Source organism: Nesoenas mayeri, assembly GCF_963082525.1.
Source record: "Nesoenas mayeri genome assembly, chromosome: 1".
In the NCBI taxonomy this organism is placed as follows: Eukaryota; Metazoa; Chordata; class Aves; order Columbiformes; family Columbidae; genus Nesoenas; species Nesoenas mayeri.
The window spans coordinates 213,089,478-213,117,379 of NC_137541.1; the positions used below are offsets into that span (position 1 = coordinate 213,089,478).

The following is a 27,902-nucleotide window of genomic DNA, read 5'->3' on the forward strand; positions in this document are numbered from 1 at the left end:
CCTGCAGCCGCTTCACGCTGTTTCAGAGGGAGCGCACATGGCAGACGCTCCCTTAGCCCGGGCGGTGACGCGGCGCTGCCGGAGGACTACGTGTCCCATCGTGCACCGCGGCGGAGCGCCGGGCCGGGGGCTCGAACCGGCGGCTCGAACGGGGGGCGGGGGCAGGACCGGGGACCTGAACCAACCGAGGAGCTGGAGCCGAGCCGGGAGTCGGGAACGGGGGCGCTGAGGCGCGGAGGGAGCGGGGAGCGGCCCGCGGAGGTCAGGGGTCAGAGGTCACGCGGTTTGGGCGGGAGATTCAGGCGGCGGCTTCGCGATCGGTGAGCGGGTGAACGGGACTGGGGGGGGGGGGGAGGGGCAGTTGTGGAGGACACGGGGGGTTCACAGAACCCCAGAGTGTCAGGGGTTGAAGGGCCCTGGAAAGCTCATCCAGTGCAATCCCCCCATGGAGCAGGAACACCCAGATGAGGTTACACAGGAAGGTGTCCAGGCGGGTTGGAATGTCTGCACAGAAGGAGACTCCACAACCCCCTGGGCAGCCTGGGCCAGGCTCTGACACCCTCACCCCAACAAGTTGCTTCTCCTCTTCCAGTGGAACCTCCTGTGTTCCAGTTTGAACCCATTGCCCCTTGTCCTGTCATTTGTTGCCACCGAGAAGAGCCTGGCTCCATCCTCCTGACACTCACCCTTTATATATCTGTCAACATGAATGAGTCCCCCCTCAGTGTCCTCTTGTCCAGCTCCAGAGCCCCAGCTCCCTCAGCCTTTCCTCACACGGGAGATGCTCCACTCCCTCCAGCATCTTGGTGGCTGTGCTGGACTCTCTGCAGCAGTTCCCTGTCCTGCTGGAGCTGAGGGGCCACAGCTGGACACAAGATTCCAGGTGTGGTCTCCCCAGGGCAGAGCAGAGGGGCAGGAGAACCTCTCTGACCTACTGACCACCCCCTTCTAACCCACCCCAGGTCCCATTGGCTTCCTGGCCACAAGGGCCCAGTGCTGGCTCATGCTCACCCTGCTGTCCCCAGGACCCCCAGGTCCCTTTCCCCTACACTGCTCTCTAATAGGTCATTCCCCAACTTACACTGGAACCTGGGGTTGTTCCTGCCCAGATTCAAGACTCTACACTTGCCCTTGTTCTATTTCATTACATTTCTCCCCGCCCAGCTCTCAGCCTGTCCAGGTCTCTGATGGCAGCACAGCTTCCAGTGTCACCACTGCTCCCAGCTTGGTGTCACCAGCAAACGTGCTGACAGTCACTCTATTCCCTCGTCCAAGTAATTGATTAATATATTGAATATTACTGGTCCCAGCACTGCCCCTGAGGCACTGCACTAGATCCAGGCCTCAACTGGACTCTGCCCCATTGACCACGACTCTCTGGCTTCTTCCCTTCAGCCAGTTCACAGTCACCTCACTCCCCGATCATCCAGACCGCACTCCCTCAGTTCAGCAGCGAGGATGCTGTGGCACACTGTGTCAAAGCTTTCCCGAATGCTTTACTGCTTACTGGATTGTGAGGCAGTTGTGGGGGCTCTTGCTGTGGGAAAACAGGCTGATGGGGGGAATTGCTGGGATGGGTTTGGGGCTCTGGGGTGACTGGATGGGGCTGCTGAGGTGGGTGAGATGAGCTGGGAGGCTGCAGAGGGGCTGGGGGATTTGAGTGGGGCTGGGAGGGGCAGAGGCTTCAACCAACCCCTCATTCCCCCCAGGGATCCATCGCACAGGCTGCTCAGTCCCAGCAAAGTATCGTCCCCGGGGGATCCCCGATGGCCCCGGTGAAAATCAGCTACGTCGTGTCCTTCTCCTCGCAGGTCTTGGGATGTTTCCTCCAGGGTGGGGGGGCTTTGCAAAGCACAGGTGTCAGGCACAGCCTCGTTAGGCAATGCCTGAAGGGCACTAATTACTGCAGATGGGTACAAATTACCTGCAATTTTTGCTATTTCTGGGCGGTTGCTGGCACAAGATGGTTATGGGGGGAGCTGGTTGTGTGACGACGTCTCTGCTGTCCCACGCAGGACCCCAAGTTCCCGGTGGACAATTTGCTGCGGGAGGACGAGCCCCGGCCCTGGCTCTGCTGCCCCCGCGACCGCAGCGGGCGGCTGCACGTGGAGCTGCAGCTGGAGCGGGTGAGTCCCATCGGCTACGTGGACATTGGTACGTGCGTCCCCTTCCTGTCCCCCGGCGGGGCTGTCCCCTGGACAGGGGTCAACAGCCCCCAAACCTCCTGTCCCTCCTGCTTTATCGCAGGGAACTGTGGCTGCGCCTTCCTGCAGATCGAGGTGGGACGTTCCTCGTGGCCGCGTGACCGGCCCTTCCTCACCCTCCTGCCCAGCGTCGTGCTGATGACGCCGGCCCAGTCCAAACTGGGCCAGAACCGCTGCGGGGTCCGGATGTTCAAGGAAGGTAAAGAGAAGGGAAGAGGCCCAGGGGGCTGATGGAAGGGGACGGGGGGACAGGGATCACGGGTGTCCTGGAGCAGCTCCGGTCAGGACAAGAAAGGGCTTAAGATGCTGGAGTGAGTGGAGAGAAGGGAACGGAGCTGGTGAGGGGCTGGAGCACAATGTGATGGAGCGGCTGAGGGACCTGGGGGGTTCAGCTGGAGAACAGGAGCTGAGGGGAGACCTTCTGATCTCTGACCTGCCTGAAAGGAGCTTGGAGCCAGGGGGGTCGGGCTCTGCTCCCCAGGAACAAGCGCCAGGAGCAGAGGAAACGGCCTCAAGTTGCGCCAGGGGAGGTTGAGGTTGGATGTGGGAACAATTTCTTCCCCAAAGGGCTGTGGGGCATTGGAACAGGCTGCCCAGGGCAGTGCTGGAGTCACCAGCCCTGGAGGGCTGGACAGACGGACAGGAGGTTCTCAGGACACAGGCCAGTGCCGGGGTTGGGGAATGGTTGCACTCGATGGTCTGGAGGGGCTTTTCCACCCAAAATGATTCCGTGATTCTGTGCCTCCTTGTCCTGGCCTCTCCCGTGCCCTTAACCCCCCAATTGTCACCTTGTCCTGCTTCTGGAGGGGGGACGGTGGCGCTGGGTGCCAAGTGGGGGCAGCGCCATGATGCTGGTCCCCACTCTGCCCCCCCCAGCGGATTTCCTGGCGCCGGCGCTGGGTCAGCAGTGGGACCGGCTGCGACTCACGGGCAGCCAACCCTTCAGCAAGCACGGCAGGTTCGGGCTCTCCTTCATCCGTGTGCGCACGCCGCTGGACCCCCCACATCCCCCACCGCCCCCCCAGCACTCGCCACCCCCGGTAGTTGCCTTGTGTCACCAGGGAACCCGCTGGCATGCCCGGTGACAGGGTTTCTCCTCTGCCACCACCACTTGTGCCCCAGCAGGGCAGTCGCTGGGCAGAATCAGGGCTTGCATGCAGGGTGGGGGGCACAGGGAGCTGCTCCCCATTCCCAGGACCCCCCACTTGTCCTACAGGAAGACACTGACCCTGTGGACACTCCCTGGCGCTCCAGCCCTGCTTTTCGTCGGACTTTCTATCCAGAACCGCGCTCGTACGTACCCGGGCTGGTCCATTTCAGTCCCCTCACTGTGCAGCCGGGCCTGGGGCCACTTGTCCCCGAGCGCAGGGACTGACGGTGTCTCTGTCCCCAGGAGCTGCAGGGAGGAGCAGCAGCTGAGGAGCCGCCTGCAGCAGCTGGAGCCGGCCGCCCGGAGCCCCGTGTGCCTCAGCCGCCCGGCGCAGATGGTGCTGTCGGCGGCGCGGAGCCGGGCACGGAGACCCAGAACCAGCACAGGAGCGCCCGGGGGACACCAGGAGCTGCTGGCTGGGGACCTGGGTGGCCCCACGGTGCCAGGTGAGCCGGAGCAGCCGTGTGGGGCACGTTGTGGTGCAAAGAGCCTTCACGTTGTTGGTACGTGTACCCCAAAACCAGCCCAAGGGGTCTCGTCCTGCTGAGGGCTCTGCCCGTGTCTGCAGGGACCCCCGTTCCCCATCCTGGCCCCGTTGATGGTCCTTGGGACACATCACCCTCCTCGCTGGCGTGAGAGACGCGTGATGGTCAATCTCACAGCTGCCCTAGTTGCTGTCACCCACTTACTGGTCGCACTGGGGCAGCAGGAGGCAGCAGTCACTGGTTTGTGTCACACGGGTGTTTTCCTGCCCACAAATGTCACCAGTTCAGGTGTCACCCGGCCCCTTCCATCATGAGATCCGGGTGTGGGGAGGAATCACTCCCTGTCCCTGTTCCCCAGGGTCCGTGCAGGATGACGTCCCCACAGCCCCGAGAGCCCACGGGCAGCCGGAGCGCAGGCAGCGAGTGCGCGAAGCAGCGAGCAGGTAAATCCCGCTGTCCCCGTGTTCTCCTGCCCCCACCCCGGCCCGTACCAGCACTGGGGTGGCCAGCGGGACCAGGGCAGTGACCGTCTCTGTGCTGGGACCTGCTGGGGGACAAACCGCCAACCCTGGGGGCAGTTTTGGGGCCCTCACGCCAAGAAAGGCCTTGAGGTGCTGGAGCGAGTGGAGAGAAGAGAACGGAGCTGGTGAGGGGCTGGAGCACAATGTGATGGAGACTGAGGGACCTGGGGGGTTCAGCTGGAGAACAGGAGCTGAGGGGAGACCTTCTGATCTCTGAACTGCCTGAAAGGAGCTTGGAGCCAGGGGGGTCGGGCTCTGCTCCCCAGGAACAAGCGCCAGGAGCAGAGGAAACGGCCTCAAGTTGCGCCAGGGGAGGTTGAGGTTGGATGTGGGAACAATTTCTTCCCCAAAGGGCTGTGGGAACAATTTCTTCCCCAAAGGGCTGTGGGGCATTGGAACAGGCTGCCCAGGGCAGTGCTGGAGTCACCAGCCCTGGAGGGCTGGACAGACGGACAGGAGGTTCTCAGGACAAGGGGCAGGGACGGTTAATGGTTGGACTCAATGGTCTGGAGGGCCTTTTCCAACCCAAATGATTTGGGGTTGCTCCAAGTCCTCCCTGCACGCGGGGCTGGCCCTTCGCTCCTCGGATGGGACACAGGACACAGCCCCAAGCTCAAACCCTCCTCTCCAGGTCTTCGCTCGCCAGTTCCACATCAGGAGGAAAAGCCAGAACCTGCAGCCCCCGAGAGAGACGGGCCCGGCGGGGTGACCGGGGAGGGGACAGCGGTGGCGGGGACACGGGCATCTGCCCCCTCTGCTCAGGTGGGTGCTCAGCCCTGGGTGTCAAAAGGCTGCTACTTGGGCACAGCATGGGGTGTCTGTCTGTCCATCCATCAGCTCAACGCTGCTCTCTGCCGTGGCTGTGAGGGACAAGGGGACAGTGACAGACAGGGACAGCGGTGGCTCCCGCTGCACGTGTTGAACCCCAGATTTTTTGGGGGAGAAGCAGCGGTGGCCTCAGAGCTGGGCCAAGCTGTGACAAGCAGGGATGTCACAACACGTCACCGGGTGCCACGCGAACCTTTGGGGAGGGTGGGAGCTTAAACCCTGCGCTCCACAGGGACACCTGTGTCACCTCCCCTTCCCACAGGTCGCTTCAGCCTGGAGCTGCTGCCCACACACGCTGCCGGCTGCGGGGAGGAAGAGCCTGAGGTGGCCCAGCCCTCGTCCCCACCAGGGGGGTCCTGGGTGTCCTGTCCCCTCTGCCAGCTGCTCTTTGCCGCAGCCGAGGTGGAGCGACATGCCAGCACCTGCGGGGAGGGGACACCGGGGACCTACTGGCTGGGGTAGGACTGCGGGGACAGCAGAGGGGACACAAGGGACCCCATCCTGCTGGCTGGGGTAGGACTGCGGGGACAGCAGAGGGGACAGGGACACAAGGGACCCCGTCCTACTGCTGGGGTAGGGCTGAGGGGACAAACCCCCATCGCAGGACGCTGAAACCACAGGTGTCGGTGACACCAGAGCGGAGCCTCGGCTGTGCTGGCAGAGGGACGGTGGCCCTGGTAAAGCCGTGACAAGGCTGATGTGGGGACAGAGGAGCCGCTGCTGTCCCCAGTAAAGCCGTGACAAGGCTGATGTGGGGACAGAGGAGCCGGTGCTGTCCCCAGGGCTGTGACAAGGCTGATGTGGGGACAGAGGAGCCAGTGCTGTCCCCAGGGCTGTGACACTGCGAGTTGCCGTTGAAGACAAATAAAGGAGAAAAGTAGGAAAATGAGAGCAAAGTCCCCTGGGGCTGCGGTGAGTCCCCGGTGGGACAGCTGGAGTGACAAGAAGGTGACACTTTTCCTCCCCTCAGGACCCAGTTGCGGTCCCTGGTTGTCACCACAGTGTGGCCCCTGGGGGCAGGATTGAGCCAGGACCCCCCAGAGCAGGAGAAAAATACAATTTATTTACAAGTAGAAACACTTTAAAAATGTCACCATCCCCCCCACGCTGTCCCCAGGGGCTGCCAGGATGCTCCATCCCCCCTGTCCCCATCCTGGGGGGCTGCAGGATCGGGACCCCCCACCCCAGGTGCAGATGCTGGAGGTGCCCCCATAGTGCAGGGACAGCGGTGGGACACCGGGCAGTGTCACACGGGGAAGGTGGCCCCGTCTGTGTCCCCCCAGCCAGGGCTGGTGGACCCTGGGGGGACAGGGAGAGGTGGGGGGACAGGGAGGAGCACAGGCTGAGGACAGGGGACACTTCACCCTCCCCAGGTTGGGGCCACCTCAGACTTTTGTGTCCTTGACTGATCGGCGACTGGGCTGGAAGGGACAGAGCAGAGAGGGGACAGCGGTGAGTGTCACCAACCCCCTCCCAAAGCCCTGGAGGGGGCGGTTCCCATGCTGGGACCCCCCCACAGTGCTGCTGGGACAAGGCCACCCCCCCGTGACAACAGGGGTGTGTCCCCCCCATTGTCCCCAAGTTCCCAGGGCAAGGTTTCAGGGCACTGGGGTGACAATGTGCGTCCCCTCCTGTCCCTCCCACCCCATAGGGGGCTCAGGTACCAGGTTTGGGTGCCCTGGGGGGAGTTTGGGGGCGGGGGGGTGGGGGGCAGGTGACATGTGTGGGTGCCCTGGGGGGTTTGGGTGCCAAGGGGGTGGTGGGTGCTGGGTTTGGGTGCTCTGGGGGGGTTCATGGGCCATGGAGGGGAGAGGAAGCAGGTGACACATTTAGGTGCCCTAGGGGGGGTTTGGATGACAAGTTTGGGTGCCCTGGGGGTGTCCAGGGGAGACAGGTGACAGGTTTGGGTGTCCTGGGGGGGTTTGGAGGCAGGTGACATGTTTGGGTGCCCTGGGGGGGTTTAGGGGTGCAGGTGACACGTTTGGGTGCCATGGGGAGGTTTGGGTGCCATGGAGGGTGGGGAGGGTGACAGGTTTGGGTGCCCTGGAGCAATATGGGGGTGTGGGGTACAGGTGGCAGGTTTGGGTGCCCTGGGAGGGGTTTAGGGGTGCAGGTGACATGTTTGGGTGCCATGGGGAGGTTTGGGTGCCATGGAGGGTGGGGAGGGTGACAGGTTTGGGTGCCCTGGAGCAATATGGGGGTGTGGGGTGCAGGTGGCAGGTTTGTGTGCCCTGGGGGGGTTTAGGGGTGCAGGTGACAGGTTAGGGTGCCCTGGGGGGGGTTTAGGGGTGCAGGTGACAGGTTTGGGTGCCATGGGGAGGTTTGGGTGCCATGGAGGGTGGGGAGGGTGACAGGTTTGGGTGCCCTGGAGCAATATGGGGGTGTGGGGTGCAGGTGGCAGGTTTGTGTGCCCTGGGGGGGTTTAGGGGTGCAGGTGACAGGTTAGGGTGCCCTGGGGGGGGTTTAGGGGTGCAGGTGACAGGTTTGGGTGCCCTGGGGGGGTTTAGGGGTGCAGGTGACACGTTTGGGTGCCATGGGGAGGTTTGGGTGCCATGGAGGGTGGGGAGGGTGACAGGTTTGGGTGCCCTGGAGCAATATGGGGGTGTGGGGTGCAGGTGACAGGTTAGGGTGCCCTGGGGGGGTTTAGGGGTGCAGGTGACAGGTTTGAGTGCGCTGGGGGAGTTCAGGGGTGCAGGTGACAGGTTAGGGTGCCCTTGGGGGGTTTAGGGGTGCAGGTGACAGGTTTGGGTGTGCTGGGGGGGTTTAGGGGTGCAGGTGGCAGGTTTGTGTGCCCTGGGGGGGGTTAGGGGTGCAGGTGACAGGTCTGGGTGCCCTGGGAGAGCTCTGGGGGCCGCGGGGGGGTGGCAGCATCCCTACCTTGCCCTTGGGCGACTTGGCGCTGGCGATGCGGGGGGAGCGGCGGGCGCCGCCGCTGCGGGGGGTGCCCTTGGGGGTGCTTTTGCGCCCGGCCGCCCGGCGCAGGAGGCTGTTCCCCAGCTTCTTGGGGGTGTTGAGGATGCTGAACGCCAGCGACTGGCGCTTGTCGACCTGCAGGGACAGGGTGAGCTGGGGGGCAGGACGGGGGGGTCCCGACCCCCCCAGTTTTTCCCACATCCGCACCTGCTTGGCCGGGGGCTGCACTTGGCTCCTGCGGACTTGCTGGGAGCTGCGCCGCTCCCGCGGGGTCTGCGGCCGCGGGAAGCAGCTGGTTGGCTTCTTGGACTGGAAAAGAGGGGACAAAAGGGGACAGTGAGCCCCGCGGTCACCCCCCGAGGGGGCTGGGGACATGGAGGGGCTGCAGGGAGGGGACAGGAGGCTCAAAGCTTCCCCTCCTGCCAGCTCTGCCCCCAAGGCCCCCAGCAGCCACCTCAACACCTAGAGAACACCTGCAGGTGTCCCCAAGTCCCGTCTTGTCCCCACCAGTGTCCCCAGACTCGCCTCGGGGGTGTCGGGGCCATGGTGGGACTCGTCCGAGAGGCGTTTGCGCTGCTGGCGGGTGGTGATGCCGGTGCCGATGGGGCCGGGCTGCATGCTGGCGCGGCGCAGCGTCTCCTCGGGGTCCCCCGTCTTCATCTCCTCGTCCGTGATGGTCCCCAGGATGTTGGAGGGCTGGAGGTGACACAGAGGAGTTGGCACCGACGCTCCCGTGCGCCGATGAACCCCAAACCCCAACGCTGGGAGCTGTGGAGTCACAGTGTCCTGAGCTTGAAGGACCCACAGGATCATCGGGTCCAACTGCTGTCCCTGCAGTGACAACCCCACAGGTCACCCCGTGTGTCTGAGGACGGTGTCCAGTCTCTTGTTGAACACTGTCAGGTTGGGCCGTGACACCTCCCTGGGAGCCTGTTCAGTGTCCAGCACCTCTGGGGAAGAACCTTTTCCTTATGTCCCACTGACCCTCCCTGCCACAAAACATCATTTTACACACCTGCAGGACCGCTCTATTTTTATAATACAGAAATTAAGACTAATTTTTGAATCAATCTTTCCCCACAAGCCTTCACTTCCCATGAGAACACAACAGAATCGGTGGCTTCTCCTGGGAGGACAATAAACCCCTGTCCCTTTGCTCAGCAAAGCCACCGAGATGCTTCGAGCAGGATCTATTAGAAGCTCCGTTTCGGGTGTTTAATTCGGAACCCTTACCCGGCTCTCCAGGGGGTAGCAGGTTTTGAGGTGGGGGGGGCAGGCGCGGTTCCGCTGCTGCAGCTCCGCGATGCGGTTCCAGTCGTCCAGCTGCTCCGGCTCGTCCTGGCACGTCCCCAGGTAGAAGCTGCTCCGGCCTAAACCCAAAGGAGAGTTCAGGGGGTGTCCCACGGGTGGAATTAACCCCCAGACCCCCCCCTGGCTGCCCCCACACACCGAGGCTGGAGCTGCTGCCGCCCCCCTGCAAGCGCCGCAGGGAGCTGCGGGTGACCGGCCGGTAGCCGGGGAGCCCCAGCAGCGCCGAATTGCTGGGGGGGTCCTGGGGGGAGGAGGTTTCCAGCTTGACCAGGGACTCCTGGGAGGAGAAGCTGGCGAGGGAGCGGGTGGAGGCTGCCGAGCGCAGGCGGCTCCTGCCGGCGTCGGCATTCGGGGGCGGAGGTGCCGGGAGGCTGCGGAAGGAGATGTCGGCGCTGGAGGGTTCCTCGGGCTTGGCTTGTTTCTGGGGGGGAATCCAGAGATGGTCAATCACAGCTGGTTTGGGGTGGAAGGGATGTTCCCAATGCCCCCCCTGCCATGAGCAGGGACATCGTCACCAGCTCAGGGTGCTCAGAGCCCGTCCAGCCTGGCCTGGGATGTCTCAGGGATGGTTCATCCACCACCTCTCTGGCCAACCTGGGCCAGGCTCTCACCACCCTCAGGACAACAATTCCTTATATCCAGCCTGAATCTCCCTCCTTTAGTTTAACCCATCACCCCTTGTCCTGTCACAACAGGCCCTGCTCAAAAGTCTGTCCCCATCTTTCTTCTCAGCCTCTTTTAAGTCCGCACTAAGGTCTCCCTGGAGCTTCTGTTCCCAGCTGAACACCCCAACTCTCTCTGCTGTCCCCAGCAGAGCTGTTCCAGCCTCGGGTCATTCCTGGGGCTGCTCTGGCCCCTCTCCAGCAGCTCCATGTGTGTCTGTGCTGAGGACCCAGAGCTGGACCAGCACTGCAGGGGGGTCTCACAGAGCGGGGCAGAGGGGCAGGATCCCCCAAACCTGCTGCTCACGCTGCTGGGGATGCAGCCCAGGACACGGGTGGTTTCTGGGCTGTGAGCACACATGGCAGCTCACGTCCCATCTTTCATCCCCAAGTCCTTCTCAGCGCTGCTCCCCACCCCTCCATCCAGCTGGATTGATCCCAGGGGTTACCCCGACCCAGGTGCAGGACCTTGCGCTTGCCCTTGTGCCCCACAGATCCCTCCCTGCCCCACGGGCGGGCGCTCACTTTGGTCATGGTGATGTTGATGGTGGTGCGGCGCCGCGCCGAGCGGGTTTTGCAGCCGGAGTCGAGCGAGACGTCGCCCAGGGAGCCGGCGCTGCTCTCCAGCCGCGACCGCGTCCGGCTGGGGATGGGGGTGAAGTACAGGCTCTCCAGGGACTCCACCTTGCGCGGCAGCTGCTGCGACGCCACCGATGTCTCCAACCGCGAGCGACCGGCCTTCCTGCAGAGACGGGCGCGGGGCGGCGTTGACACCGCGGTTCCGCGGCACCGGCGGCAGGACGGGCTCTGCCGAGCCGCGTGGGGACGGTACCTGGTGGAGTTGAGCGGCTGCGCGTCGTCCATGCTGAGGTCGAGGCTGTCGGCGCTGAGGTCCGCGGGGTTCTGGCTGAAAGTCTCCTGGCCCTTCAGCGTGTCCGGTGTCACCTGGAACTTGCCAAGATCCCGGAGCTGCCGATTGGCAAATTCGACCTGGATGGGAAGCAGGGAGGATGGGAGAGCGTGGCCAGCAGGTTGTCCTGCCGCTCTGCCCTGGTGAGACCCCATCTGCAGAACTGGGGCCAGCTCTGGGCTTCCCAGTTTAAGAATCACAGAATCACTTTGGTTGGAAAAGCCCCAAAAGATCATCAAGTCCAACTGTTCCCCAGCCCTGTCCTGCCCCGTGTCCTGAGAACCTCCTGTCCGTCTGTCCAGCCCTCCAGGGCTGGTGACTCCAGCACTGCCCTGGGCAGCCTGTTCCAATGCCCCACAGCCCTTTGGAGAAGAAATTGGACCCACATCCAACCTCAACCTCCCCTGGCGCAACTTGAGGCCGTTTCCTCTGCTCCTGGCGCTTGTTCCTGGGGAGCAGAGCCCGACCCCCCTGGCTCCAAGCTCCTTTCAGGTAGGACAAAGAATTACTGGTGAGAGTCCAGGGAGGGACATGAAGATGCTGAGGGGTCTGGAGCATCTTCGTGTGAGGAGACACTGAGAGAGCTGGGGCTGTTGAGCTGGAGAAGAGAAGCTGAGAGGGATGTGATCAATGGATCAATATGTCAGGGTGGGTGTCAGAGGATGGACCAGACTCTGCTCAGTGGTGCCCAGCGCCAGGGTGAGGGGCAACGGGCACAGACTGAAACACAGGAGGCTCCATGTGAACATGAGCAGAACCTTGTTTGCTGGGAGGTGCCAGAGCCGGGCCCAGGCTGCCCAGAGCGGGTGTGGAGTCTCCTTCTCTGAGACATTCAAACCCCCTGGGATCCTGTGTGATCTGCTCTGGTGACCCTGTGTGAGCAGGTGGGTTGGACTGGATGATCTCCAGAGGTTGGACAGGATGATCTCCCCAACCATCCTGTGATTCTGTGATCCTCTCAGCAAGCCAGCGGTGATGAGGAGGAGGAGGAGGAAGAGGCTGAAGCTCCGTCACACCCACCTGAGCCTCCAGGCTGCGGACCTGGCTGCTGAGGTTCCTGCAGCTCAGCTCCGACTCCTTGGCCTGCAGGACACTCCGCTCCAGCTCCTTGGCCAACCTCTCCGACTCGCTCCGCAGCTCCGCGTTCTCCTTCTGCAGCTGCTCCATGGCCTTCAGCTTCTCCGCCAGGTCCTGGTTCTGCTGCTTCTTTGCGTCGTAGTGAGTTTTTGCCTTTTCCATCTGGGACGGCAGAGAGAAAACCCGTCAGGCTTCCCCGTGACACGCTGCCTGGAAGGATGGGGACGTCGGGGACATTGGGGACATGCCAGCCCCCGTCATACCTGCCCTTTGTAGTGCTCAGCCGCTTGCTCCTTCTGGGCGAGCTGCGCCTGCAGCTCCGTCACCTTGTCCTGCTGCCGGGTGGCTTCTGCCTGCAGCTCCTGCGGGCAGCGAAGGGACCGGCTCAGGGTCACACACACATCCCCTGGAAGCCACCAAGGGCTCAGCCCTGCCGGATTTTGGTCCCTATTTACCTTAACTCGCTGCTGCTGGCTGCGCGTGGCTTTCTCGTGCTGAGTCAGCTTTTTATTCAGCTCCTCCACCTGGAAGGACACGGCTGGGTCACCACAGAATCAGACAAGCGTTTTGGTTGGAAAAGCCCCAAAAGATCATCAAGTCCAACCGTCCCCCACCCCTGTCCCTGCCCCATGTCCTGAGAACCTCATGTCTGTCTGTCCAGCCCTCCAGGGCTGGTGACTCCAGCACTGCCCTGGGCAGCCTGTTCCAATGCCCCATAGCCCTTTGGGGAAGAAATTGTTCCCACATCCAACCTCAACCTCCCTCTCCAGCCCCTCACCAGCTCCGTTCCCTTCTCTCCACTCGCTCCAGCACCTCAAGGCCTTTCTTGGTGTGAGGGGCCCAGAACTGCCCCAGGGTTTGGGTTTGGCCTCCCCAGGTCCCAGCACAGGGACGGTCTCTGCCCTGGTCCCGCTGGCCACCCCAGTGCTGGTACCAGCCAGGATGCTGGTGGCCTCTTGGCCACCTGGGCACACGCTGGCTCATGTTCAGCCGCTGTTGAACCAGCTCTGGGTACAAGACTCCCATCTACAACCATCCCATGGAGGAGCACGTCCCCCCTTGATGATCCTCATGGGGTCCTTCCAGCTCAGGACATTCTATGATTCTACAAAGCTGGCAGGTTTGGGCTCCAGTTCCCACTTCCCAGGTCAAAGGTCCAAGCCCAGACACCCAGAGCCACACGCCCTGCGGCTCGGTCCCCAATGCAAACGGTTCAGGAGACAAGAGTGGCTCTGGTGGCACGGGGCAGCAGATGGGGCTGCACGCTGTCACTGCTGAAGCAGCCAGCACGTTGCATGAGTTACCTGCTTGGTTTGCTCCTTCCGAAATACCTCCAGCTGCTCCACCTGCCAACACAAAACACAGAAGTGAACATGTGGATGGTCTGGGAAAGGCTGTTTGGGGAGTGTGTCCCAGACCCCCCTTCCCGGGGGATGTGGATTCAGGGGTGTGGAGGAGACCAAAAGGGAACGGAGCTGGTGAGGGGCTGCAGCACAATGTGATGGAGCGGCTGAGGGACCTGGGGGGTTCAGCTGGAGAACAGGAGCTGAGGGGAGACCTTCTGATCTCTGAACTGCCTGAAAGGAGCTTGGAGCCAGGGGGGTCGGGCTCTGCTCCCCAGGAACAAGCGCCAGGAGCAGAGGAAACGGCCTCAAGTTGCGCCAGGGGAGGTTGAGGTTGGATGTGGGGAACAATTTCTCCCCCAAAGGGCTGTGGGGCATTGGAACAGGCTGCCCAGGGCAGTGCTGGAGTCACCAGCCCTGGAGGGTTGGACAGACGGACAGGAGGTTCTCAGGACATGGGGCAGGGACAGGGGTGGGGAACAGTTGGACTCAATCTTGAAGGGCTTTTCAACCACAATGATTTTGTGATTCTAAGGAACCCCCTTTTCCTGGAGAACCCCCCACCCAGCGGGGAGGTCACTGGAGCCCCCACCTGCGTCGTCAGCCTCTGCTTCTCCTCCAGCAGCTTCTTCCTCTCCTCCAGCGCTGCCGCTTTGCTGCTCTCATGCTCGCTCCTCATCGCCTCCAGCTTCCGCGCCGCCTCCTCAGCCTCTTGCCGGCTGCCGGCCACCAGCTCCTCCGACGCTGCGCGCAGCCGCTCCATCTCCCGCGCATGTCTCTCCCTGGCCTGGCCCAGCTCCGCTTCCAAGCGCTGCTGCCCGCGGCTGCGGCTCTCGCCGAGCCCCCGGTTCTCCTCCGCCAGCCGCGCGTTGGCCTGCTGCAGCCCCACCAGCCGCGCCGCCTGCTCCGCCGCCTCCGCCTGCAGCCGCTGCACCGCCTGGTCCTGCTCGGCCGATCGCTCCCGCAGCGCCGGCAGCTCGGCCGCCTCCAGCTTGGCCCGCGCCAGCTCCGCTTGCAGGGCGGCCAGGGTTTTCCCCCGCTGCTCCAGGTCCTGCCGGTGCTGGCTCTCCAGGGAGGCGCGCTCGGCTTGCAGCTGCTGGTAAAGCAGCTTGAGCGCCGGCAGCTCGGCAGCGAGCGCCTGGGCAGCGCCGAGCTCCTGCTGCAGCGCGGCCAGGAGCTGCTCCTTCTGCAGACACTTGTCCTGGCAGATCTTCGCCTCCTGGCGCAGCTCGTCCTCCCGCTGGCTCTGGCAATGCCGGTCCCTTTTCAGAGCATCGATGGCCAAGCGCTGCTTCTCCATCTCCTCCTGGCACCGCTGCACCTCCACCTTCATCAGCGAGCACCTCTCGGCCGCGCGGGAGGCGGCGGTGGCCATCTCCGTCTGCAGCACCCGCAGCCTCTCCTCCAGCTTCTTGCTCTTCTCCGACTCAGCCAGGATAAGGCGCTTCAGCTCCTTGCTCTCCCCTTCCTTCTCCGTCACCTGCCGGTGCAGGATGGAGACCTCGTGCTCCAGGCTGCCGATCAGGCTGTTCTTCCTCTCCAGCTCCTGGACACACTGGGACACTTGCTCCTTCCAGTTCTCCTCGGAGCGGCCCTTCTCCTGCGCGGCGGAGCGCAGGGACGCCAGCTCTTTCTCAGCGGCGGCCGCGGCGCTTTTGCTCTGGCTCAGCTCCCTGCCCTTCTCCTGCAGCTCCTTCCGCAGGGCATCCACAGTGGCGTCGTGCAGAGCCTGCGTCGACCTCGAGGCTTCCAGAAGCTTCTGCAGCTCCACCACCTTCTCCTTCTGCTGGGCCGCGTCCCTCCTTGAGCCCTCCAGCTCCGCTCGCTCCACCAGCGCCGCCTCGGCCGCCGCTCGCTCGCGGGCGGCCATGGCCTCCTGCTGCTCCCTGCACTTCTGCTCCAGCCCCTCCACTCGCAACCGCAGCGCCTGCATCTCCTTCAGCTTCTCCGGGGGAAGGTCCCGGTTCGAGCCGGGTTCCTGCTCCCTGGGATGGGTTTTCTTCTCCGAGCTTTTGACGGACGCATCCTTTGAGCAGGTGGCTTGGACGTCGTCCCTTTCCCGCGGCTCGTTGTCCACCTTGGCCGCGGCGAGCTCTCCTTTCAGCTTGCTGACCGTCTTCTGCAGGTCCCTCAGCTCCTCGCCCTGTGAGACGTTCTTCCGCCGCAGCTCCTCCATCTCCCCGTCCTTCTCCTGCAGCAGCTCCCGGGACCGTTCCAGCTCCTCCCGGTGCGCCGACCGCTCCACCCTCTGCTCGTTCAGGGAGTTTTGCAGCTTCACCTCCAGCTCCGCCTTGCGGGTTCGCTCGGCAGCACAATCTGCCTTGGCCCGCTCCACCTCCTGCCGCAAGCGTTCGGCTTCCTCCTCCCAGCGCGCCAGGTCCTGCTGGTGCTCCCGCAGCGTCTCCTCCAGCCGGGCGCCCAGCAGCGTCACCTCCCCAGACAGCTTCTTCATCTCCACCTCCACCTCCAGCTCCCGCTGCCGGCCGGTGGCGGCCGCTCGGGAGAGCTCGGCCTCCGCGTTCCGCAGCCGTTCCGCGGCGGCTTCCAGCTCCTTGGATTTGAGCTTTTCCTCGGAGAGCTGCTGGGAAAGCCCCTCCAGCGCCTCGGCAGCTCGCCGGGCATCGGCCTCCAGCCCGGCCGCGCGCTGGGCTGCGGCTTGCTCGGTGACGGCCACCTTCTCCCGCAGCGAGGACACCTCGGCCCTCAGCTTCTGCTCCTCGCCCTCCTTCTCCTTCGCCCGCGCCCGGGCGCTGGACAGGTCGGCCTGGAGAGCGGCCAGCTTCTCCCGGTGCTCGGCGGCCAGGCGCTCTGCCCGCGTCTCCAGCGCCGCCGCCTTCTCCTGTTCGGCCCGCAGCTGCTGGCAGACCCGGCCGTGCTCCCGGCTCAGCGCCCGCATCTCCTCCTCCAGCCGCCCACGTTCGCCGTCCTCCCCTCGGGCGGCGGCGGAGGCTCCGGTGGCTTTCTCGCCGCTCTCCTCCAGCGCCCGGCGCTCGGCCGGCTCCTCGCCCCGCTCCCGCTGCAGCTGCTGCCTCTCCACCTCCAGCTCGGCGATCCTGGCCAGGCTGCTCTCCAGGCTTTCGGCCGCTCGCCTCTTCTCATCCTCCAGGATGCCCTCGGTGTTCCGCAGGGATTCCTCCAGGAAGAGCAGCCGCTCTTGCAGGCGCGTGTTCTCCCGCGCCAGCTTCTCCCTGTCGGCCAGCCTCTGCTGGCTGTCGCGCAGCCGGCCCTCCAGCTCCCGCAGCCGCGCTCGCAGCTCCTCCGCCGCTCCCTGCTGCTGCTGCTGCGCCCCCAGCTCCAGGATCCTGCCCTCCAGCTCGCTCACCCTGCGGCTCAGCTCGGCCTTCTCCTCCACCCAGGCGGCCTGCCCGGCGTCGCGGGCCTGCGCCACGGCCTGCAGCTGGCCACTCAGGGCGGCGTTGGCCTCCCCGAGCTGCTGCAGCTGCTGCAGGGCTGAATCTCTCTCCCGCAGCGTCTTCTCGTGCTGGGTGTCGAGGGCGGCCATCCGCTCGGCCTCCGCCGCGTGCCTGGCCGCCGCCTCGGCCTCCCGCGCCCGCAGGTCCTGCTGCAGCTTCTCCTGGGCCCGCTGGCTCTCGGAGAGGGAGCTCTGGAGGTTGGCGACGAGGTTGCCCAGCTGCTGCTTCTCCTCCTCGAAGCGGCCGCGTTCGGATTGCAGGGCTGCCTCTCGCTGCTGCTTCTCCTCCTCCAGCTGCAGGACAGCGGCCTGGAGCTCAGCCCCTTTTGCAGTGAGGCCGGACACCTCCTGCTTCAGCTCCTCCAGCTGCCAGAGAGAAGAATCACAGAATAATTTGTGTTGAAGGGACCTTAAAGCTCCCCCAGTGCCCCCCCTGCCATAGCAGGGACATCTTCACCAGCTCAGGTCCAGCCTGGCCTGGGATGTCTCAGGGATGGTTCATCCACCACCTCTCTGGCCAACCTGGGCCAGGCTCTCACCACCCTCAGGGCAACAATTCCTCATATCCAGCCTGAATCTCCCTCCTTTAGTTTAACCCATCACCCCTTGTCCTGCCACAACAGGCCCTGCTCAAAAGTCTGTCCCCATCTCCCTTATCAGCCCATTTTAAGTACAGAAAGAATCCCAGAATATCAGAGATTAGAAGGAACCTCAAAGATCATCCAGTCCAACCCCCCCGTTGGAGCAGGAAAGGATGTAATAAGGTCTCCCTGGAGTCTTCTCTTTGGAAGGGGGGGAAACAAAACACACACCCCCTCAGGTGTTAACTTGAGCTGTATCCAACAGCTTCACCTTCCCCCCAGCACATCCCACTTTCCCCTCAGCCTTGTGCCGTCCCACCCCCCGTCACCAAATGCCTTTTCTCACCATGCAGGAGCTGCCCCATGCTGGGGGACCAGTAGCTCCCCGGGAGCCGTATTCCCAAATTTGACACAAAAGGGGCTCCCACGGAGCGCTCAGCCCCATAACCCCCCACCCAGCAGCAGAGAGCAGCCGGTTCCGCCCCACACGGCTTTGCCGGCACCCCCTGCAGACCCAGCCGTACCTTCAGGACGTCCCCCATGACCTCTCCCTTCTCCTGGGTGCTGCTGTCCCCCAGTTTGGCCAGCTGGTCATCCAGCAGAGAAATCTTCCCCCGGAGAATCTCCACCATCTCTTCCGAGCATTTCTAGGGATAGAAATGGGGGACAGAACACCACGTGAGGCGAGGGAACCCCCAGTTTAAAGCTTTGTTTCGGGGTTCCCCTCCTCGCTGCGGGGACAGCAGCCGACACGTCCCGCAGTCCGGAGCTGCGGGTGCAGCAGAGCGGGCACACCCCGGCGGGACCCCCTCACCTTCTCGTGCAGGGCGGCGCGCAGCTCGCTCTCCAGCTGCCCCTGCTTCTCCTGCGCCTGCGCCAGGGCCGCGTTGTGCTCCTCCGACAGCTCGTTCAGGGCCTCCTGCAGCTGCACCAGGTGGCTGCCGATCTCCCGCAGCTGAGGAGGCAACAAAACAACGTTCCTTGGAGGGACAGAGGTGCCCTTGCCGGGGCACCGCGCACGGCAGCGCCCACGGACACACAGGCAGCGCCACCCAGCACCTATTTCTACCACCAGGATTTCCCTTCAATCAGGATCTGGAGCCCAAAACAGGCTCAGTCAAGGGGTCAAGGTCACACCAGGACAGCGGCAGAGCCAAGTGTTGGTGACAATGGCTGAACGTGAGCCAGTGTGTGCCCAGGTGGCCAAGAGGCCACCAGCATCCTGGCTGGTACCAGCACTGGGGTGGCCAGCGGGACCAGGGCAGTGACCGTCTCTGTGCTGGGACCTGGGGAGGACAAACCGCCAATCCTGGGGGGAATTCTGGGCCCCTCACGCCAAAAAAGGCCTTGAGGTGCTGGAGCGAGTGGAGAGAAGGGAACGGAGCTGGTGAGGGGCTGGAGCACAATGTGATGGAGACTGAGGGACCTGGGGGTTCAGCTGGAGAACAGGAGCTGAGGGGAGACCTTCTGATCTCTGAACTGCCTGAAAGGAGCTTGGAGCCAGGGGGGTCGGGCTCTGCTCCCCAGGAACAAGCGCCAGGAGCAGAGGAAACGGCCTCAAGTTGCGCCAGGGGAGGTTGAGGTTGGATGTGGGAACAATTTCTTCCCCAAAGGGCTGTGGGGCATTGGAACAGGCTGCCCAGGGCAGTGCTGGAGTCACCAGCCCTGGAGGGTTGGACAGACGGACAGGAGGTTCTCAGGACGTGGGGCAGGGACAGGGCTCAAGTTACAGGTGGACTTGATGACCTTGAGTGGCTTTTCCAACCAAAATGATTCTGTGATCAAAATCTCCTCCCTGGCTCCCACCACAAATCACTGGGCTGTGGGGACACGCAGAGGACACAGCGTCCCCTACCTTGAAGGAAAGGTCCCCGTTCTCCTCGGAGAGCTGGTTGATTTTTCGGTCCATTTGGCCTTTCTCAGTCTTCAGGTCCTGGCACTGCCTGAGGGCCTCGTGCAAGCGCAGCATGAGGCTGGCGGAGAGGAGAGGAGGTCGTTATGTCGTGGCTTAGCAGGGCACAAAGCAACGTGGGCAGGGACATCGCTGGGGACCAATGCTCCTGGATATAGCTGGGGAAATTCAGGTTTCAAGGCATCTCTGCACCGTGGTGAGAAACCACCATAAGATGGGGACAGACTTTTGAGCAGGGCCTGTTGTGGCAGGACAAGGGGTGATGGGTTAAACTAAAGGAGGGAGATTCAGGCTGGATATGAGGAATTGTTGCCCTGAGGGTGGTGAGAGCCTGGCCCAGGTTGGCCAGAGAGGCGGTGGGTGAACCATGCCTGAGACATCCCAGGCCAGGCTGGACGGGGCTCTGAGCACCCTGAGCTGTGACGATGTCCCTGTCATGGCAGGGGGGCACTGGGGGAGCTTTAAGGTCCCTTCAACCCAAACCATCCTGCAACTCCCTCACTGCTGAAGCCACCACCTCCCTGGGTGCAGAGATGACGCAGAACACGAGAAGGTTTGTCCTCACCCCCGTTTCGTGCTTTGCTGGGGAAGGGACAACACGGAGCGCAGGGACGCAGGAGCGACCGAGACCAGCCCGGCAGGAGGGCGCGGGCATCCCCCACCATCCATTACCTCTCGTTCTTCTCCCGCAGCTCCTCCATTTCCTTGGGCTCCAGCTGGTCGGCCGCTTGCTTCTCGTTGAGCAGAGTCAAGCGCTCGATCCGCTGCTGCATCATGGTGACCTGAGCCTCTGGAGAGGGTGGAACAGAGAAAGGGCTCGTTACCAGCTCTTTATGTCACCTGAACTCCCCAAAATAGCCCAGCACAGGACGTGTGTCCGTCTCCCAAAGGAACAGAGTGACTGTCAGCAAGTTTGCTGGTGACACCAAGCTGGGAGCAGTGGTGACACTGGAAGCTGTGCTGCCATCAGAGACCTGGACAGGCTGGAGAGCTGGGCGGGGAGAAATGTAATGAAATAGAACAAGGGCAAGTGTAGAGTCTTGGATCTGGGCAGGAACAACCCCAGGTTCCAGTGTAAGTTGGGGAATGAGCTGTTGGAGAGCAGCGTAGGGGAAAGGGACCTGGGGGTCCTGGGGACAGCAGGGTGACCATGAGCCAGCACTGGGCCCTTGTGGCCAGGAAGCCAATGGCACCTGGGGTGGGTTAGAAGGGGGTGGTCAGTAGGTCAGAGAGGTTCTCCTGCCCCTCTGCTCTGCCCTGGGGAGACCACACCTGGAATCTTGTGTCCAGCTGTGGCCCCTCAGTTCCAGCAGGACAGGGAACTGCTGCAGAGAGTCCAGCGCAGCCACCAAGATGCTGCAGGGAGTGGAGCATCTCCCGTGTGAGGAAAGGCTGAGGGAGCTGGGGCTCTGGAGCTGGACAAGAGGACACTGAGGGGGGACTCATTCATGGGATCAATATGGAAAGGGGCAGTGTCAGGAGGATGGAGCCAGGCTCTGCTGGTGACAACCAGTGACAGGACAAGGGGCAATGGGTGCAAACTGGAACACAGGAGGTTCCACTTAAATTTGAGAAGAAACTTGTTCCTGGTGAGGGTGTCAGAGCCTGGCCCAGGCTGCCCAGAGGGTTGTGGAGTCTCCTTCTGTGCAGACATTCCAACCCGCCTGGACACCTTCCTGTGTAACCTCATCTGGGTGTTCCTGCTCCATGGGGGGATTGCACTGGATGAGCTTTCCAGGGCCCTTCAACCCCTGACATTCTGGGATTCTGTGATTCTGTGAAAATCACAACAAAACCCACCAAAACCAGATGAGGTCCCACCCTGCGCCCCAGGATGTCCCGTTAGCAACTGACCCTTCTCGGCGATGAGCTTGCGGTTCTCCGCCAGCTCTACCTCCAGCTCGTCCCGGTTCTCCCTCTCCACAGCCAACTGCTTCTTCAGGCGGCGCAGCTGGAACTGGGGGGTCTGCATGACGTCCCCCATGGGCGAGGCGGGCGGCATGCTGCGGACAGGCAGGCGTGGAGCTCCGTCAGCCCCAGCCCAGCCAGACCCGCTCTGATCCCCCTCATCCTGGTTTAAGTTCCTCCCAGGTCTTGGTTTAGGTTGGACATGAGCAAAAGGTTCTTCCCCCAGAGGTGCTGGACACTGAACAGGCTCCACAGGGAGGTGTCACGGCCCCAACCTCACAGTGTTCAAGAAGTGCAAGTAATTTCAATATAATTTACTAATTTCTCTCAAGAAAGAGTATTCAAAGTCCTTGTAGAGAGTGGAACTGGGATGGCATTAGAAAACACATTTGAAGTCCTGTACCTTGTGGAAACCAACCAAAGTGCCGCTAAGCGAAGTTTCCAGGTGTCACCTCCAGCACCTCCTCCCCTGGTTTACCTACGCTACACAGCCAGATCGCACCCTCTAAATACTTGTCCAAATGAGGACAAACTATCATGCACAATACGGACTTAAATCAAGTTTCTGATCCGCAGCCTATGATATTGTGCACATCACTGTTCTTTATGTAGTGCCTTTCACATCGCTTAAAACTGCAACACTGCATGGCGCGAGCTGCGCGGTGTCCTGTGCAGGGACAGCAGTTGGACTCCGTGACCTCTGTGGGTCCCAACTCAGGACACTGTGCGATTCTTTGATCTCAGGGGCAGGTTCAGAGCAATAACTGACACCTTGTCACCGCTCTCCTCACCCACACCAACCCCTGAGCATCCGACGTACAAACCTGCGCCGGTCCCATGGCGAAACATCCGTCTCCCCTCATGCCAAAGCTGGGGCTCCACCGCAGAGCCCCCCACAACACAAACCTGCTCCCCCAAACCCACCCTGCCCAGAAGAGCACGGGCCGCTCTGGGAAGTGTCGGTGCTCGTTAGGCTGAAACGAGCTGGGCTACAAGGAGCTAATTACAACCCGAATCACCCCAGCGCTGCGCAGCTGCGTCAACAGGACAGCACCGCGGCAGAGACGGGGACCCGTCGAGCCACCGTGTGTCCCGCTTACACCTCCAGGTGCCATAAGCTGCCCTGTCTGTACCCCCCAGCCATCCCATCCCCTTGGTTGTGGTGAGGCCGAGCACGTACTTGTTGGAGCGGGAGGAAGAGGAGGAGGAGGAGGCGATCTTCTGCAGCTCCAGGAAACGCACCTTGCACTTCTGCGGCGCGGGGAGCAGCGGGGACGGCTCCTCGGAGCTGCTGCCGGACGAGGCCGGCGGCGCTGGGAACGGAAACCAGAGAGAAGCCGGTCGTGATCTTTACATCAATACCAGGTGTAGCAGCCGAAATCCCTAACGCACAAGGAACCGCAGATTCCACCGGGATGGATCAGCCCGGAAAGCTGTGAACTGCCTCGCGGCCCCATCCCACCGGCTCCCGACTCTCCGCTCCCACCGCGATGATTTGGGCAGCCGGGAAGCTGCATTTCGGCAGCATGTGCCACAAAACCAGGCACTTGGACATTGATACAGCAAACCCGTCAGTCTGACTGGGTGCGAACTGGTGCTGGCAAGGAGAACACCGTGCCCGACGCTCGGCCAGACAAGGCGCGGGATGTTGGCGGTGCCGCAGCGGAGGCAGCCGGGCTCCAGCGCTCACCTTTCTGCTGCAGGAACTTCTCCAGGTTCTCATACAGGCTCTCCTCATTGTCCAGCACAAATTTGAGGATCGACGCCAGCTCGACCTGTACCCAAAGAGCCATGGGTCAGAATCACAGAGTCATTTGGGTTGGAAAAGCCACTCAAGGTCATCAGTCCAACCATTCCCCACATCAGCACTGCCCCATGTCCTGAGAACCTCATGTCCGTCTGTCCAGCCCTCCAGGGCTGGTGACTCCAGCACTGCCCTGGGCAGCCTGTTCCAATGCCCCACAGCCCTTTGGGGAAGAAATTGTTCCCACATCCAAGCTCAACCTCCCCTGGCGCAACTTGAGGCCGTTTCCTCTGCTCCTGGCGCTTGTTCCTGGGGAGCAGAGCCCGACCCCCCTGGCTCCAAGCTCCTTTCAGGCAGTTCAGAGATCAGAAGGTCTCCCCTCAGCTCCTGTTCTCCAGCTGAAGCCCCAGGTCCCTCAGTCTCCATCACATTGTGCTCCAGCCCCTCACCAGCTCCATTCCCTTGTCTCAATTCTCTCCAGCACCCTCAGACGTGGTTACCTGGGTGTCGTAATCAAACTCGTTCCAGTCTGCAGAGCTCCTGCAGCTCATGGACGTGTGATACAGGAGCAGCACGGCCACCTGAAACAAACCAAGCGAGCGTCACCACCCCCAGGTCGGTCATCGCCACATTGGCCGGGAGTAAAACCCGCCCCGGTCACCTTGGCCAACGCCAGCTCCTCTCCTTCCAGCAGTTTCTGCGCCGACACCAGGTTCTCGGCGGCCGATTTGTGTTTGCAGTGCTCTGCAAAACAAAATCACAGCCCGACCGAATGCAAACAATGTGTTTTTGTTGTATTGTTATAACAATACGCTTCTAACATTATCAAATAATGTTGACAAATAGGAGATCGTTGTTTATCGCTACAACTTCTGGTGGCTCCTGCTTGGCAATAAGTATCAACAATCGTTTAAAAGAACACAAAACACACCAAAAAACCCCCACAAAACAGGGACAGGAGCTGGACTCAATGATCCCTATGGGTCCCTTCCAGCTCAGGACATCCTGTGATTCTATGCAACATGCAGCCCATCATACAGGAGCCCCCACCACCCCAAGGTGACACTGTGGTGTGTCCCCAAGGAGAGGAAGCGCCCGGCGGGCTCAGCCTTTGCCATTAACACCAACAGGGCTTTTTTGTCCTCCCTCCCTGGAAATTTAACCCCCTGCCTCCCTTGCAGCATCTCCCTGCACCTCTCGCTCCTCGGGCGCCGAGCGTGTCCCACCTACAGCGAGCGGTCCAGGAGACACCGAGCCGAAACACCAAAGCAGCCCTGTTTACCCCCCCAGGATAAAGGGTTTTCCAGCAGGATTGGGGCCAGGGGACACCGAGTAGGAACAGGGAACACCGAGCTGGGCCAGGGGACAGCGAGCAGGAACAGGGGACACCGAGCAGGAACAGGGGACACTGAGCAGGGCCAGGGGACACCGAGCAGGAACAGGGGACACCGAGCAGGAACAGGGGACATCGAGCAGGGGCTCTTACTCTGCAAAAAGCCGCGGATGAAGGAGATTCTCTCTGGTAGCGGCTGCTCCAGCACCGACTCCCCCTCCTCGCTCCTGTGGCTGGAGAAGAGCAGGGGGCGCGTTAACACCTGGCCGAGGGGTTAAACACAACAGAGCTGACCGAGCAAGGGGCTGAACCTTGAGCATCGCGGGAGCCGGGGCAGCAAAGCGTCACTACATGGGAGACCCCATGGGAGACCCCCCGCTCCCCACTCGGAGCCCACGCTGGGTTTTTTAGGGGGGGTCGAAGCTGCGGTTTGTTGCTCCCGTTCCAGATCTTCCTCCCCAGCCGCCAGCTCAAAATGAGCCCGTGCGCCTCCAACCTGCGCTCGACCGGCGCCTCTTTGGGCCCTTTGGTTACTCCCGGGGTGCCCAAAGCGGGGACTCAGCCGGCACGAGGATCTTCTCATCGTCCCCTATTTTCTCATCCTCACAGCTTTCCCAGCTCGTCCCCGGTGCTGTCGGGAGCTCCCGTCCCACTTACCGAGCTCGGTCAGGCCCGTTTTGTGCGCACACGCCGCCGGTGATCCCGGCTTATCCGAGCCGGAGCACAGACCCAGGAGGAGATTAACCAGCTCTGACTAAACACACGGCGGGTGCGGGCGGCTCCTTCCTCCCCACCCACCGCGGGCAGATCCCGGCCCTCGTTAACACCGCGCGGGAGGTAATTAGAGCAGCCGGGCTCCCACCAGGAGGTCTGGAAGGCAGCGCCGCGCTCGGAGCCCCGCGGCAGCCTCGCGCCTCCCAATTTGCCTCGCCGGCTCGTTAGCGACGCGGAGCAGAGCGCGCTGGGTCTCGGCTCCGACGCTCGTTACGGTTCAAAGGTTTTAATCACCATCGGGAGGGATTCCTCCCATCCCCGCGTTCCTCCAGCCATGCCCGCCCGTGCGATGGAGCAATCGGGCCCCGTCTTTCTAATTGGCCCATTTTAAGGTCTCCTCGGAGCTGAACACCCCAACTCTCTCAGCCTGTCCCCCAGCCTCGCATCATTGCTGTGACGCTCCAGAGGGGAGCAGAGGGGCCGAATCCCCTCCCTCGATGGACTTGCCCACACAGGGCAGCCCAACATCCCCAAACTCACATTTTGTTGATGATCCTGATGAAGACGCTACAGTCCTGGAGCTGCGCCAGATCATGGAGGGGGTCGGTACAGACCTGCGTGCTGTTCACCTATAAACGGCGGTGAGACGGTCAGAAGCCAATGTCACCCCGCGCCGTGTCACCCGTGACCTCCCCATCCCGGCAAGGGACAACTGAGCCTTCCAACACCCCATCCCCAGACCCAACAGCCCCTTTCTGGTCCCAGGGCGGCTGGCACGAGCTGTTCCGGCATTTCTGGTTACTCCAGAGGAACGGGGAGCAAAGCGGCTCCTGCAAACACCCAAGAACAGCAGGGATGCGGCTGCCCCAGCCACAAACCCGGGTATCACGTCCCCAAGGAGCTTCCAGCGACAGCACCAGCCAGGACCCCCCGTGTGGAACATCCCACCAGGGGAAAAAGACACTTTACCCAAGCGAGGAGAGCCGCGGCTCTCGCGCCGTGAAGAGGCATCTTGGCGAGGCTGCCAGGTCACCGCCCCGACCTAGAAACGCCGACAACGGGGGGAATAAATTAAAAAATGCACAAAAATTAAGGCAAAACATCATAATTAGGTTAATACAGAGCTTGCACGCAGCGCCGGGCGCTCGTGTCCATCGAGACGACGCGTCCTGCTGGTTTTCAGCCACGTCCCCTCCCGCAGCGCCCGGGATGCTCCCCTTGAAAAACCAGCTGCTCAAGCCCCTCCAAACTTGGCTTTAATAGTTTTTTAATAGAAACGTAGAGGTTTGGCTCCTCAGGACCGCGCTCAGCCCCCGTGCAGCATCCCGCTGGGTCCATCCACCGCGGAGGCACAAAACAAGCGGCTGCGGTTCAGGCTGTGCCAAACCGTGGGGATCCCCGGGCTGTGCGCCCACTGGGGATGGTGTTTCCCCAGCACCGGCATGTCGGGAAAACACAGAAAACCACGAGCAAAATATTGAGAGAGTGGTTAAAGCGGCAAAATGTGGTAGGTACGGGGCCGCCGTGCTGAGAACCGCGGTGTCCCCGCCGCAGCAGAACGAGACGCCGGCGCCGCGGGGAGAAGCGGCCGCAGATCCCACCTTTGGGGAGCAGAAGGGACCAGCGGTAAACAAGCACCAAACTGGGCAGGAACAAGCGGCTGAGTGTGGCGGGAGAATGGGGAGGGAGCTCCCACGGAGCCCACGGTGGGGGGATTTATAGAATAGAAAGACAAATAACAGAGAGAATTTGGGGCGCCGGGGGCTGAGCTGCCGCAGCTGCTCTGGCTGCGCGGCCACTGAAACGCGGCTGGGACAGGAGCCGCCACGTCCCCCCCACGGCGACCTCGGCCTCCCGGTGCCGCCCCGGTGATCCGGGAGCGGAGGCGGCGGCCAAAATCACCCAAAATAGCCCCGCTGGGGAGGGGGCTCCTCCTCACACCCCCATCGCTCGGTCGCCGACCCCGGGAGCACCGGGGCGATGGTTCGGGGGGACGCGGAGCCCCCGCTGCCCGCGCCGGATCTTGGGGGGGATGGATCCTGCCTCCAGTTTGGCTCCAAAGCCGCCCCGCCGCCCCCGCGGTTGTGGGGTGTACCCCAAAATTCCACGCGAAAAGTCGGGGCGCGCCAGCCCCGCGTCCCGGGGATGGGACGGGACGGGAGCCGCTCCTGCGTCACCGGTGCTGGCGGTGACAACAACACCGCCCCCCCGGCTCGGAGCCGGGAGGGGAGACCCGGGTGGGGGGCGCTGGTTGGGGGCCGAGCCCGGTGTCGGTGCCGGTGCCGGCCATGGCGCTGCCCTTTGCCGCGCCCCCCCCGCGCACAATCGCGGCGTTACGCAAGCACCGGAGCTCCCGTGGCCCGGTGCCCGCGGCCCCCCCGGGACGGGACGGGACAGGACATGGGGGGGGGGTCCCGCTGCGGGAAGCCCCCAAATGTCGGTGGGGTGGGGGGGCTGACCCACAGGAGCCCCCCAGCGCGGGAAGGAGGAGGAGGCGGGGACGCGGGGGGGGACACGGCGGCCACCCCGAGCGGGAGCGCCCGGATGTTGGCAAAACCCAACGGGGCCGCCCCGCGTCCCGGCGCCGGGGGGGCCGGGGGGTCGCGTCTTCTGGGGGGTCGGTGCACACCAGAGGGGCAGCGAGGGGCTGGGGGGGGGGGAGGGGCGAGGGGGCGGGGAGGTTGGCCACCCCCCCCCGTCAAAAAAACAAACAAGGAAGAAGGGGGATCAAAGTCTTTGTTCGGGTCTTACCGGGGGCGCTCGGCGGCGCTCGGGGCGGGGGGGGCGGTTCAAGGGGCCATGAGCGGCGGGGGGGCCGCGCACAAAACAAAAGTTGTTGTGGCCGCGGCGGGGCTGGCGGAGCGACGCTCGGTTCCCGTTCCCGTTCCCGTTCC

The 27,902-nt window shown here is 62.9% G+C and overlaps 2 protein-coding genes and 1 long non-coding RNA gene across 7 annotated transcripts; 2 read left to right on the forward strand and 1 right to left on the reverse strand.

The window, feature by feature from the left end:
- Positions 1–1,766: 1,766 nt before the first annotated feature.
- On the forward strand, positions 1,767–3,579 carry XNDC1N (XRCC1 N-terminal domain containing 1, N-terminal like; the record flags this gene model as incomplete). Its single annotated transcript, XM_080338788.1, has 5 exons — positions 1,767–1,811; positions 2,016–2,154; positions 2,248–2,403; positions 3,081–3,244; positions 3,421–3,579. The coding sequence occupies 5 exons, from the start codon at positions 1,767–1,769 to the stop codon at positions 3,577–3,579; spliced, it is 663 nt and encodes a 220-aa protein (XP_080194914.1).
- Positions 3,580–3,674: 95 nt separating this feature from the next.
- LOC308052849 lies at positions 3,675–5,064 on the forward strand. The gene is made up of 3 exons (XR_013923588.1): positions 3,675–3,800; positions 4,198–4,282; positions 4,992–5,064. It is a non-coding gene; the product is annotated as an uncharacterized lncRNA (long non-coding RNA).
- A 1,366-nt stretch (positions 5,065–6,430) lies between these two features.
- On the reverse strand, positions 6,431–27,896 carry NUMA1 (nuclear mitotic apparatus protein 1). Of its 5 annotated transcripts, XM_080340271.1 has the most exons (25): positions 27,760–27,896; positions 25,978–26,050; positions 25,549–25,637; positions 24,448–24,527; positions 23,623–23,705; positions 23,462–23,542; positions 22,908–22,992; positions 22,398–22,530; positions 21,164–21,312; positions 19,982–20,099; positions 19,253–19,370; positions 18,212–18,352; positions 17,922–18,044; positions 13,997–17,182; positions 13,366–13,407; positions 12,325–12,585; positions 12,005–12,223; positions 10,907–11,064; positions 10,600–10,816; positions 9,551–9,833; positions 9,335–9,471; positions 8,627–8,797; positions 8,309–8,410; positions 8,066–8,236; positions 6,431–6,609 (listed from the first exon to the last, which is right to left on the reverse strand). In XM_080340271.1, the coding sequence occupies exons 2-25, from the start codon at positions 26,017–26,019 to the stop codon at positions 6,574–6,576; spliced, it is 6,225 nt and encodes a 2,074-aa protein (XP_080196397.1). In that variant the 5' UTR covers positions 26,020–26,050; positions 27,760–27,896; the 3' UTR covers positions 6,431–6,573. The 5 variants fall into 5 exon arrangements, with proteins under 5 accessions (XP_080196397.1, XP_080196396.1, XP_080196395.1 ...); XM_080340270.1 differs by having other exon boundaries at positions 8,066–8,410; positions 10,600–11,064; positions 12,325–12,423; positions 12,517–12,585; XM_080340269.1 differs by having other exon boundaries at positions 8,066–8,410.
- Positions 27,897–27,902: the final 6 nt, after the last annotated feature.